Source organism: Macrobrachium nipponense, chromosome 14 (genome assembly GCF_015104395.2).
Source record: "Macrobrachium nipponense isolate FS-2020 chromosome 14, ASM1510439v2, whole genome shotgun sequence".
NCBI classification, from domain to species: Eukaryota; Metazoa; Arthropoda; class Malacostraca; order Decapoda; family Palaemonidae; genus Macrobrachium; species Macrobrachium nipponense.
In genome coordinates this window covers 56,363,816-56,376,282 of record NC_087207.1, presented here as the reverse complement: position 1 = coordinate 56,376,282, position 12,467 = coordinate 56,363,816, and the positions used below count along the sequence as shown (strand labels likewise).

Sequence of the window (12,467 nt, the reverse complement as noted above, 5' to 3'; positions counted from 1 at the left end):
GTAGGAAGAGTCGAGACTCTCCGATTGTGCCAATTCCCTTTGCCATAAAAGCAACCTCCACTGCTCCTTAGGCCATGCCCAGCATTCCGTGTAAGGATTCGTAATACGTAATACAAAAATTTGAATGACACCTACTGCATGTGATGTGAGGGTCGGTCGCTGCCGAAGCCAAAAAACGAGAACATGGAAAACCAGGAACTCCAGGGCACATACGCTGATGCCGAGAAGGAGCAGAAGAAGCCATAATACCAGGCAAAAGCACACACACACACACTAAAAGAAACGAAACGGGCAATGAACTGGGAAAAGGCCAAGAGAGGTAAACACAACTCGCCCAGGCGGTCAAAGAAAAGACTGGCGTAGGTGCGTGGTCCTTGACCACTCTTCACCCAATCTATGCATGCGTTGCCAGATATCACAAGATTCCTGGCTTTTCATCTGCCTTTTAACCGGATCCAGCTAGGCGCTAGAAATTATCCTATTGTTAAGACCTCAGGTTTGTAGCTATGAAAAATACAAATTGTCTTAGAAAATTTGTCATATTAGCATGCTTGCAGACTTTGTGGAACCAGTTAAAAAAATTTTAGGATTTTTTGAATTTTTAAAAATTGATTGGCAGTTTATTAGAAGCTAATACAACTCATGATGACATGATGTAAATACTCCAGTTTAGGCTCTGGGGTGAACTGATGCTAACTTTTAATTTTGCATCATAATTTTATTTGTATAGCGCAACATATCTCTGATTATAACAGCCTTAGAGTTGGCATTAGGGTTTTATTCTTGTATCTTTTGTGTGTGCAATTATAGAAGCTCTTACATTTGTGACTATTATGTGTGTATTTCAAAATAAAAACAGTACATGTTTTGGTTTGAGCATGATGCCAGCATGTTTTGATAACTAGGAGTCTTCAGTTTGCTCCCTTGTCAAATGTTCTCTGATCCCCTAGGCTTGCTCTAAGGCTTTTTAGGTCAGAGATTTTTTTCTTATTCTTGATAATGAGATATATTTTCATTATGGAAGTTATTTTATTCTGGTGTAGTTCATTGTTATAGTTTTTTACCATTTACTGACAACTGATACAATATTATACGATACTATGTACTAATTGATAGCCTTACAATTTTTTTCTTTTAACATAGAAATAAGAGGGGCAAACTGAAGTATCCTATGTTAAAAACATGCTTTCTCATGCCAAAAAACTATTCTTACATGTACTGTGTTTATTTTCAAAAGGTGGATGCTGTGGTGCGTGGATTTCGACAAGCATCTCTTCAGCTTCAAAGAAACAGGAGTGATGAGGACATTAAAGTATCTGTTGGGAAGGATAAATAGAAATATGAGAATTTGTGTCATCAACAGTTTAGCTGTTTATGGATAGATTAGGAATTCTTTTGGATTAGGGGTTAGTCAGGATACTGAAGGTAAATCACACTGCAAGGTGTGAAAAGTATGTCAGATATCCAGGACATGACGAAAGAGGACTTGTATGCGGTGTCAAACACTGGGAGAGGAAGAAGAAGAAAAATGAAAGTCAATCCATATGCCAAAAATTACTTGGAGAGTTCTGATAATGAATCAGATGACAACTCTCCCCAAGTTTCAGAAAACAAGTCATTTCTTGATATATGTAAATTAGCAGCTGATAGAAGACTTAAGGCTATAGATTCAGATGATGACAGTTTTATTTTAGATTCTGAGGAGGAAGAAGATAATGTTGTTGCTAAATTAACTCCAGATTCAAGGTGCCATATTAAACAAGATTTCATAGAAGTGCGGGAAGGGGATTTGACGGTGATACAAGAAGAATGTTGTTTTCTCTGTGAAGAACCCTTAGCCGGAGAGGTCACAGTGATGACAATGAGACTCCATGTTCCTTTGCCTTCAAGTTTTCTAAGTCCAATTAGCCTTTTACATTATTTTGGAGTTAATTTTAAATCTTCAGGTATAGATTTAGGCAGTATGGTCACAGTTGATGTATGTTGGCAGTGTCACTCAGTGGTATTAGAAGGAGATAAAGTGTTCCAAAATTTTGTTACTGTAGGTACCTGTATGAAGAATATGTGGCCAAAAATTACAAACAAAAGTATGCTGTTAAAAAATGTTGAAGAACTCTGTAATGTAGAAAGTATGGATAGTTATGACGAAGAAAAGGATGAAATTGAAATTCTTCCGAATGACAGTATATCAAAAAAAGATGCCAAAAAGAAGAGGAAAAAACAAAGTGTTAGGTCATGTGATCTGAGGATGCGGATGTGTGAACTATGCGGGACGAGTTGTGCAGGCTTGAGTAACTGGGAAGACCATTGTGAATCTGATCACAAAGTCACAAAGCACTGGATAAGATATACATATCAGTTTGCTTTGAAACAGGCCATTTTAAAGAAGCTGAAAGAAGTAGTTTCAAAGAATAAAGTGGAAGAAAAAGTAAAATGTCCAGCGTGCAAATTAGATTTTGAGGGTCAGAACCTATCAAATCATATAATTACATATCATAAAATTGCTATTGATGAAAGTTCCTTGTCCTCAGTCCCAAATCCTAATGAGTATGTTATTGACAGTAGCATGGTGACGACAGATGGTCCCCATTTGTCTGCAGGACATATGGGTGATCCTGGTGGTAGTGTGATAAGAAGGGCCGATGCTGGAGGTCATGAAATTGTGCAGAGTTGCAGTAATGTCATGACAGCTGCCAATATTGAATATATAGATGAACGAGTTACTCAGATTGGTGTGGTGTGTAATTTGTGCCACATATTCATTGAAGGCTCTTTGCTTGAGCACATAGAACTAAGCCATATGGATATCGTAGTATTGCTGAAAAGAGATCAGACAGAAGCCAGTCGATATAAGATAGATACACTAACTTCCTTAGAGTCATGTGACAATGTTAGGTCATACAAACCAAAAAGACTTTGGAAAAAGTTGAAATTTTCTTGTAATATATGTGGGCAAAATAAGTTTTCTGACCTTATTAAGCTTCTGGAACACAAACGATCATCCCATGAAGAATGTGAAGAGGCACAACTGGATTATGATTCTGTGTTAGTTGAATGCCAGTTTTGTGGCTACAGAGTCATTGGAACACCAGCTCTTAGGTTACATACTATTGAAAAGCATGTGCAAGCAGGTAATCAGTCTTATTATGAATATAATTGCAAACTATGTATATTTCAGTCTGCCAACAAGGAAGATTACAAGAAGCACATGGAAATGAAACATGGTAAAAACTTTAATCAGCATGTTCAATGTGAAGTATGTGGGAAAATGGTATCATCAAAATATATTGGTGTTCATCATAAGAAGATGCATTCTCACTCCAGAAATTATGCATGTAATATGTGTGACATGAAATTCTTTGATTGTCAGTCACTGAAATGCCATTTCACCGAAGAGCATGTGGATAATGAATATGAATGTGAATTGTGTCAATTAAAGTTCAAGAAATACCACCAGTTACGGCAGCATCGTATCTATGTTCATAGTACAAAAGTTTACAAATGTTTATATTGTGATGCAACATTCAAAAGAAAATGCGACCAGTCTTCCCATACAAAAAGAAAGCATATGGAAAGAGAATATTTTTATTGTAACTTTTGTTCAAAGCAGTTCAATGATAGAGGTAAGCGTAACAAACATCTAATCATGGTGCATGGAGTGAATAGGGAAGACACTTGGTCTGAAAACTTTGCCCGTAACAAACGACAGAAGGGGTACTTTCATCAGCGTGCAATGCGGGGTGAAATGGCAAAGAACCAGCAAGGAATGGTGGTTGATAACAGTCAGAAGCAGATGATCATGCCTAACAGACAAGAAATCGCCTCTACTGATGGCACTCTGATTGTTGAGCAGGTTCCACAGTTTGGAGGGATGGGTTTTATGCATCCACATTTTACAATGCAGCATTAATAGTGAACCATGTGAGAGTGAACATTGTAATTGGAAGTTTTTGGACGAGTTGTGCGTTAGCTTTCAGATGTTTTATATGTCATGGTTTCATGTATGTATGAGCATTAAACATTGGTAGCTATGCATGCTTCATCTATACTTTGATAAGTTTATAAAAGACTGAAGTAAAATAATTTTTTTAGACCTGTAAAGTCTAGTATTAATGAATTGAGTACCAATGTAAAGGCATCTATATGACTGTATAAATGATTGATAATGTAGAGCTTTTGGAATATACTGTACTGTATAGTTATTAAATAATTATCCATAAATTTGTGTTTGTAACTGCAATGAACTGCAACATGTACTGTAATTCTTTAGCCACAATGTGAATCTTCTCATATGAACCTATTACTTCCTTGTAATCAGCCTACAATAATGGTTTTCAAATATGTTTTTGGTACCGTGCATGAAAAAGCAGGTACCAGGATCCAAGGTAAGGCACTCCCCTGTTCTATAGTGTCTTCTGAACTAAGAGTGGCAAGATGATGCAGCTGGGAGGAGGGTGGTCCCTGTATAAGTACTAGTAAATGTAAAATTTTGTTTAAAAACTGAATTGTTTTGTAACAAACCCATTATATATATACTTTTAATTAGCCCAAGGCTATAAAATAGCTACGAAGGGCCCATGATACTCTCTTGGGATTGATTTGAACAGCAGAGTCTCGGTCTCCCAAAGGTAACTGGGAGTCTTGTTTAGGTGTCAGGAACCCCAATAAGTTTGGTAACTCTTAACCCTTAAGAGTCGGGCTATAAAATCAATATGCAGCACCTTAGGCGGGGGAACTTTTGAGATCGGCCAATTTAAGGAAAACACATCAATGGAATTAGGAAGATATGCAAATGCACAGGGTCTAAGAAATAAATTATAAAAAATGTTCCCTATCTTCTATGAGAAGTTGAAAATTATTACTTACAACCCCTTTTGTGGCCTATTTTACAAGAATTGTAAATTTTATCAGTTATATTTTTTCTTATAGTTTTTTATTTTGTAAAATTATAATTACAGCTCATACAATATCAAAACAATAACTAAAATCTGTAACAAATTCTGAGTATATTTGCTTTAAGATATTTATGTAAATTCACTGAGATCAAAGAAGTAATAATATTCATGATGATGATGATGCATGTACTTGCTTGAAACAGGTTAACCATCAAAATTTATAATAATCAGCAATAAAAAGGAGTTATTTTAAAACCACATACTATCAGATACAGTTTAATTGGGAATGGGGAAAGTATATTTTGTGATTTGGAAAATAATGAAGCCAGGTAATTTTGAGGACCACAGAGCCATTACCATTTTATAAAACTAATTTTAATGTGACTTTGAAAATTAGTAAAATTAGTATCCTGTTGACTTTTTGGAAGATGAAATAACAACTTGTTTAAATGTGTTTAAAAAAAGATGTAGAATTGAGTGAAGTTTCATTTGGAGACTGCAAAGAGTCTTATGCATGTATGAGGTCTGTACGTATTACTCTTTGCTCCAGCAGTAAAGACACTGACAAAGATAATGGTCGAGATTTTGAAGATGTATGAATTTAGACTGCTAAGATTGAACACCAGAGTGTACTTGTGAGCTGAGGAGATCATACAGTAAAACAAATGAAGCAGCTGTGGTAGCAGCTGAAAAAATAGGCAAAGATCTTGAAGATTGGTGTGGTTTGGATGGAATGAACAGGCAGTCGGAAAACCTGTAAGTAGGGAAGCAGCAAAATGAAGACCAAGTGAAGTCCAGGAGATCATGGAAGAAGACCTGGCTGAGGATTCAGACTCTATTAGAATTCAGTCAGAATAGTGCAACAGATACAGTATTGTAGTAAGGCATCAGGCAGGCCCAGGACTGTATTGCAGTTAAAAAAAATTCTAAAGACAAATTGTAGGTAGCATAGGTGTATTTTGTTAGTTCATAAAGGTCATGGAAGAACAAGCAATCATAGGTGTATTTTATTTTATTTTTTTAGTTCATAGAGGTCAGGGGAGAGTCAGCAGCCATATATGTACTACTTAGGTCATCTTGGGGATCAATTAGTACAACAAAAAATAGCAACAGATAACACCTTTGTAGGTTTTCATGGAAATTATACCAAAATGATTTGGTATTTAGAGCTGGGAGGTCCGTAGGCTAGTACTATCACTGAAAGGGCCATTCTTCTATTTCTTTTACCTTGGAATAGTACTGTGTAGTTTACTCTAGTCTTGATTTTTAACTGTGGAAATTTCACCTGGGTACAAGTCCTTTTCCTGATTATTGCCCATTCTGAAGATGAAAGTCATTTATTTTGGGAGTTGAGGTAATGAGTATCATTCATTAAATCCCCAGAGGATTTAGCTTTAATGATGGTTTAAGAAGCACCCCATCATAAATTGTAAGTGTTTTGTACAATGTACAAGACTTGATGTTGCATATTGTACTTGAGTTTTGTTCTCAAGATTGTTAAAACCATCAACAAGTTACCAGTATGGACAGTGAAGGTGAGGTATTATGTAAGGTAGTTTCAAGTATGTGGCAAACTCTTGTTTGGTGGCTAGTGTTGTAACAGGCCGCTCAGATATCAAGGTTTGCATCTCCCCCAGGGCAATGAAAAATTACTGGTTCTGTATCATGATCAGTCATTGCTGCAGTGGGAGGTTGAAACCAGTGTTCTTTGGAAGTTTGAGTTTCAAGTCAATGGCCTCTGTACTTGTTCCTAATGAATAGTTATCATCTGCTGAAATAATAATTCATTGCTTATTGCAATGAATGCCTTACGCATGTTGGTAAGAATGACTAACATTTACTTTATTTATGCCTGTACAGTATGCATTGTCAGTGTTGATTAGGGTATTCATATTAGAGAAAGAGTAAAAGTACTACCGTACTGGATTACCCTGTTGGAGAAATGTATACGTACTCTTGTCCAACAAAGGTTTTGATGGCCACCATCCATAATAGTTTCCTCTTGCAGAATGCAGTTTGACCACTTGCAGGATAAATTTTATGTGATTGCTTTGAGTATCTATGGAAAATGAACAGTATTGCAACCTCTGGGATGAGATTTTGTATAAATATTCAACTAGGTACATAAGTGTATATGAAGCATTATTACTTTTTCCTACAAGCAGCTGATTGAAAAAATGGGGATAAAGAGAAGTTGCCCAAAATGTCAGAGCTGTATTCCTAACAAACAGTTGAAGCCTGGAAGAAACTTTTAACATTTTAAATTATGTGGTCTGTCTAGGGGAACTTTCATATTGAAGATCTCTAAAAGGTCCATAACTTGGAAAGAAGCTTCTGAAGTACAGAATTTCTGTAGGTGAAAAAGGTAAAAAAAAAAAAAAATGGAAGGGAATAGTGTGGCTAAGAATAGGTCATAAACATTGTAAACCTATATATATAAAAAATAAGAATGTAAATAAGAAACGTTGTGGTCATGTTGGTTTATGGTATGATATTATGCACTGGTATTACAGTACCTCTTAAGCTTTTGTTACTCCACTTAGAGCACCAGGAGGTTGGTCAGTAATAGGTTCATAAGTACAAGTAACATATAGCAAGAAGTGCTCTTCCTTTTTCCCTTCCACATGATGGTTACATGTTGCTCTACATTGATGAGCAAAAATTTACATGCCTGCAAATATGAGATGGCGTTTATCCTAGCAAATAGTTCCTTCATTAACCAGGCAAATTGAATACAGAATTTGGTTTGTATAAGTGAAAATTTGTTACAAGTACAATGCAGTATTTTTGTTGCTTCATTATGTTTCTCATGACCATCAGAGATAAATTTTTGCTTTAATTGTAGTTTTTGTCTTCTTTTTCATCAGCTGTTTCTTATTTATATTTTGAGGTACATGCTTTGATATGAGTCGTTATACAAATCACGAAATTTATCATGAATATGTTTTGTTAAACTGTACATACTACTGTACTGTTTTTTTCCTTTAAAGGTTAATTATGCAGAATGGATTCAAAAGAGGATACAGAGCCATCAGCGAATCAGCCGCAAGATCCTGTTGCCAGTGCAGACATTGATGCTTCAAGTTCATCAGCTGAAAATGCCCAAACAGACTCGACCGTTAGTGGAGATGCTAAAAGTAGTGATAGAAAAGAAGAGGTTGATGATGGAATAGTGGAAGAGACATTAAAAAACAGTGAGAATATTAATGCTGGTGAAGATACACGTGACTCTCCAGAAGCTCAGCATGAAGTATCTGCTACAGGCGAGAGCTCCTTGAACAGTATAGTTTCTGATTCATCACCTAATACCCATGCACCAGAAAGCAGCCTCAAGAAGCAGACAGTTCGATTACATAAAAAACATTTATATCCCCTATCTGTACCATCTCGCACTGTTATTGATAAGAAAATAGTTTCTACCAAAAAGAAAGCTCCAGTGATTATACGAAATATATCGGAAATTGTAGCCAAAGAAAGTGACAATGATGATGTTGATTCAGAAAGTCAAGTTCATGCCAGTAGCAGGTGTGAGGAAAGCTCTCATTCAAAAACTATTTACATTTCTCAGAGTCCCAATCATGAAGAATTCAAAGAAAATAAACAGTTGACATTAGTTAGTCATGCAGAGAATGCAAGCACAGTTGATAGGTCTGGTCCTTCAAAATTTAAAGGTAATTTTGTGAATGATAATGAATCCTATAAAAAAGGTACTTTAACACCTAGTGTGGGATCTTCGCAGTCCTCGCCGTATAATACACGTTATGCTCATTTGAAAATTGGAACAATATTTTCTGTTTCTAATAAATCTAGTGGCATATCAAGAAAAAAATATGATAAAGACAGTGTTAAAGTTGTGAAAAGTCATGCAAATAAGTATTCAACTGGTTTAAGGTGTGAAAACTTGAATGTTGTTGAAGAGAACAGTGATAATGGGGTTTGCTTTTTGTGTGGGATTTCTTTTGATGACGATATGGGTATATCGCTTAGTGTTAAAAAGCCTCTTCCATTAAGTAATGTTGATGTTATTACACTTCTTGAGAGTTTTAGCATTTCCTGTGCAGCTGTGAAAGCTGAAAATTTAAATTTTGTTAATATATGTAATGTTTGTCACACTTTAATCATTGAAGGGGACTCTTCTTATAAACATTTATTATCAGTTGCTTCAGAAATGAGAGAACAGTGGCCTTATCGAGCAATGAAAAGTAATCCTGTTTTTTCACTCAGTATCCCAGATAGTACTCTTAATCAGTTTAATAGTCCTGATGGTGTATCGGAAAGAGTCGCCGCATCAGAGAAGCAAGAGTCTAATCATTCAGAATATAGAAAGGTTAGGGGGAGAGTTGGCAGGCCACCAAAAATAAAGGTCAAGCAGGAAGATGATGATGATATAAACTGGAAACCTTCTCAAGTGAAATTGGAAAGAACTACCAGCACGGGCAGACGGGGACGACCACCTAAGAGAAAGCTGAAGAGAGAGAAAAGAGGAAGACCACGTAAAGTTATTGTCAAGGGAGAGATTTCAGAGAATGAATCTTTTACTTGTGGGTTGTGTAGCGAAGAGTTTTTGGAGGAGAGTGACTGGAGTAACCATTATGAAAGTGTCCATAATACTCAGTTGAGATGGGTTAATTACAGGTCACAGAAAAAACTGAAAAAGTTGATTTTATATAACATTCAGGAAAGTTTCTTAAATGAAGATTTCACTGAGGCCACATGCCATGCTTGTGACAGCAAGTTCTTTGAAAGACATGCATTCATTGAACACTTACGTTGTCTGCATAAGATGGTTATAGACGATGAATTTATTGCTGCATTATATAAATATAGTCAGGGACATATAGAAAATCCTGAGGAGTTGTTTGATAGTGACATAGAAAAGGATATCAAAGCTGCTAGTGATGGAACCATCATCAAGATAGAGAGAGAATCTTTGGCCTTTCCAGGAAAACTTGAAAAGTCTTTGAAATGCAAAGTTTGCCACTTGACCTTGAGTAGTGAGCAGGCACTGAAAGAGCATACGGACACTAATCACTTTTCTCTTGTTGTTATTGGCAATGATGACAGTCGGGAGGTTGTGGTTCCTGAGGAAAAGTCAGAAGATGGGAAAGCAGAAATTGTGAGTGAAAAATCTGAACCGCTTGAACTGACTTGCAAAGATGATGCTGAAAATGATGACAATGTCTGTGAAGAGTGTGAAGAAATATTTGAAAGTCGCCATCAACTGTTAGAACATAAGCTGAATATTCATGGGAGTAATGATGACAGAGGGCAGGAAAAGGGCTTGTTGAGATACGAGTGTGAAGTTTGTGGTCGGAGAATTTATGGGCTGGCAGCTCTCAAAGTGCACATGACAAAGGTGCATTATAAGACTGTGTCAAGCTTCAAGTTTAGTTGTTGGATGTGTGTATACAAATCTCAGTCAAGAAGCCAGTTGGGAAAGCATATGAGAATGAAACATGGTAAGGAGATCATGCCCTCAGTTCAGTGTGAAACTTGTGGAAAAATGTATGGCTCAAGTTACATTGCTAAACATATAGCTACCATGCATTCAACACATACAAGAAACTTCGGGTGCAATTTCTGTGATATGAAGTTTTATGATATGGCTGGATTGAAGTTTCATATATATCATGAGCATGCAAATAAAGTTTGGAAGTGCAACAAGTGTCCCATGGAATTTAAAAAGTATCATCAGCTACGTCAACATCGTATTTTTACTCACAGTACTAAAGTACATGCATGTATGGAGTGTCCAAAAACTTATAAGAGGAAGAGTGATTTGACAGAGCATGTAAAGAGACTTCACCTTCAAAGAGTAGTTTTATTGTGTCCACGTTGTCCCAAGCAGTATGTCAATCGCTTCAAATTACGGAATCACCTGATGAAACATCACGATGTTCCCTGGGAAGACACTCTAGCAAGGAATTATGCTCGACATCAGCGTGCAAACAATTGTCGTAGAACAGAGGAAGGACTTTTGGAAGCTAATAAAGATCAGCAGCTGGAAGAAGACATTTTTATCCAAGAGTCCTATGATCATTTTGAAAGGCAGAAGGAAATGCAGGACGTTAGCAATAACAGTGAAGAACAGATAGAAGAACAAGAGTACCGCGATCACTTCAACAGGCACAGCGAAGAACATGAGTACCACGTTCAGTATCGACAGAGTAACGATGGGATTTTGCATCAGCAGCAGCAAAGAACTCATCACATAAGACCCATAAAAATGGAGAGAGATGATCAGCCTGAGGAATATATTGAGATAATGGAAGCAACAGATACTTTTGCCAAGGATGGTGTAACTTATGTAATCATAGAGGAGTCATAGACATTTCTGATGCAGATTTAATGAGATGTAATATACTTTCATTCGAATAATTGTAAATCTGATACAGGTTTTTTTTTTTTTTTTTGAAAGAAAACATTCAAGTGAACTGTAGAAATTCAGCGACGAGTTATCACTTTAGTTATTTATGTATCATACTTATCCTATATAGTTAAGTGTATGCATGTCATTTGTGGCATTAAATGAAAAAATAAATTTGTATATTGTACTATATCCTCTTCTGAAGTACGTCTTAATCCTTTTATTATCATAAGATGTTACTAAGAATGGAAAAGTAATCTTTTGAAAGAAGTGTTTTCCATATAAACTTGTTACCTGTAACGTAGCCCAGACAACATTTGTTTTCTCATAAGAAAGTTAAAAGTAATAGTGTTTAAGCAACAGTTTGCTTCATATTTGCATTGTTTGGTCTTGCCTCTCAACAGGTAAGTGGTGTGCATTTGTGGTTTTAACAACTACCTGTGAGAAAAGAGGGATTAGAAATAGTGAAATCCATACATACTGTAATCTGTTTAGATTTTTTTTTGTAACTTGCTAAACAAACCCATTAATACTCAATTGTTCATACGCGAACAAACCTTCGGTCTTAACAATAGGATATTTCTAGCACCCAATCTTGAATTGTTATTTATGGAAGGACCAAAATGCTAATAATCGGAGGCATGAATGAATAATGTTAGGACTGCAAACAGTGTTAAAAGATTCAAACTAGGGACTCTTTAGTAACAGAAACCTGATATGCAAGATTTAATGTAGAGGGTTTATAATTTGTACACTTGTATGCACACTTATGCTGCAGCACAGTATATGAAAATGAATTAAGAGAAGTACTAGTTGCAGCAGAACTTTCTCCAGTGTGTAATTCTAATAACCACAATGCCATTTTAACTTCTCAAATTCCAACTTTTTGGATCGGTGTGTCATTACAAATAACCAGTGTGAAGAACCTGTCAGCACTGCTCTGATCCTGCCTCATTTCTGGTTTTACAGTCAGGTTCTGGTGTTTGCATAACCTCACTGTGATGCCACCTTGTGGTGAGAGATTTCCTTTATTCTGGGCATGAAACAGTTACCTTCTGTCCTGGCCAAGAAAGATGATGATGGGGAGAAATCAGTGGAGTCTTGTTGATTGGTTGAGCCTGTTTTCCTGCAAAGAAACTACTTCATCTTGAAACTAGTAAGTCTCTCTATGTCATTTATGGGAGCAGCAGTTGAGAGCAATGGGT

The 12,467-nt window shown here is 36.3% G+C and overlaps 2 protein-coding genes across 3 annotated transcripts in view; both read left to right on the top strand.

Moving 5' to 3' along the window:
- The window catches only part of LOC135226525 (zinc finger protein 814-like), a 16,271-nt gene extending 11,771 nt beyond the window's left edge, over positions 1 to 4,500 (top strand). The window contains exon 2 of the mRNA XM_064266166.1: positions 1,238 to 4,500. Within this exon, the coding sequence (XP_064122236.1) occupies positions 1,454 to 3,910 (2,457 nt within the window). The 5' untranslated portion in view covers positions 1,238 to 1,453 and the 3' untranslated portion in view covers positions 3,911 to 4,500. The remainder of the gene's footprint in view (positions 1 to 1,237) is intronic.
- LOC135226524 (uncharacterized) overlaps positions 1 to 11,436 on the top strand; it is a 30,959-nt gene extending 19,523 nt beyond the window's left edge. For both annotated transcript variants that reach the window (XM_064266165.1, XM_064266164.1), the window contains exon 2: positions 7,886 to 11,436. In XM_064266165.1, the coding sequence (XP_064122235.1) occupies positions 7,900 to 11,223 (3,324 nt within the window). In that variant the 5' untranslated portion in view covers positions 7,886 to 7,899 and the 3' untranslated portion in view covers positions 11,224 to 11,436. The remainder of the gene's footprint in view (positions 1 to 7,885) is intronic.
- Positions 11,437 to 12,467: the final 1,031 nt, after the last annotated feature.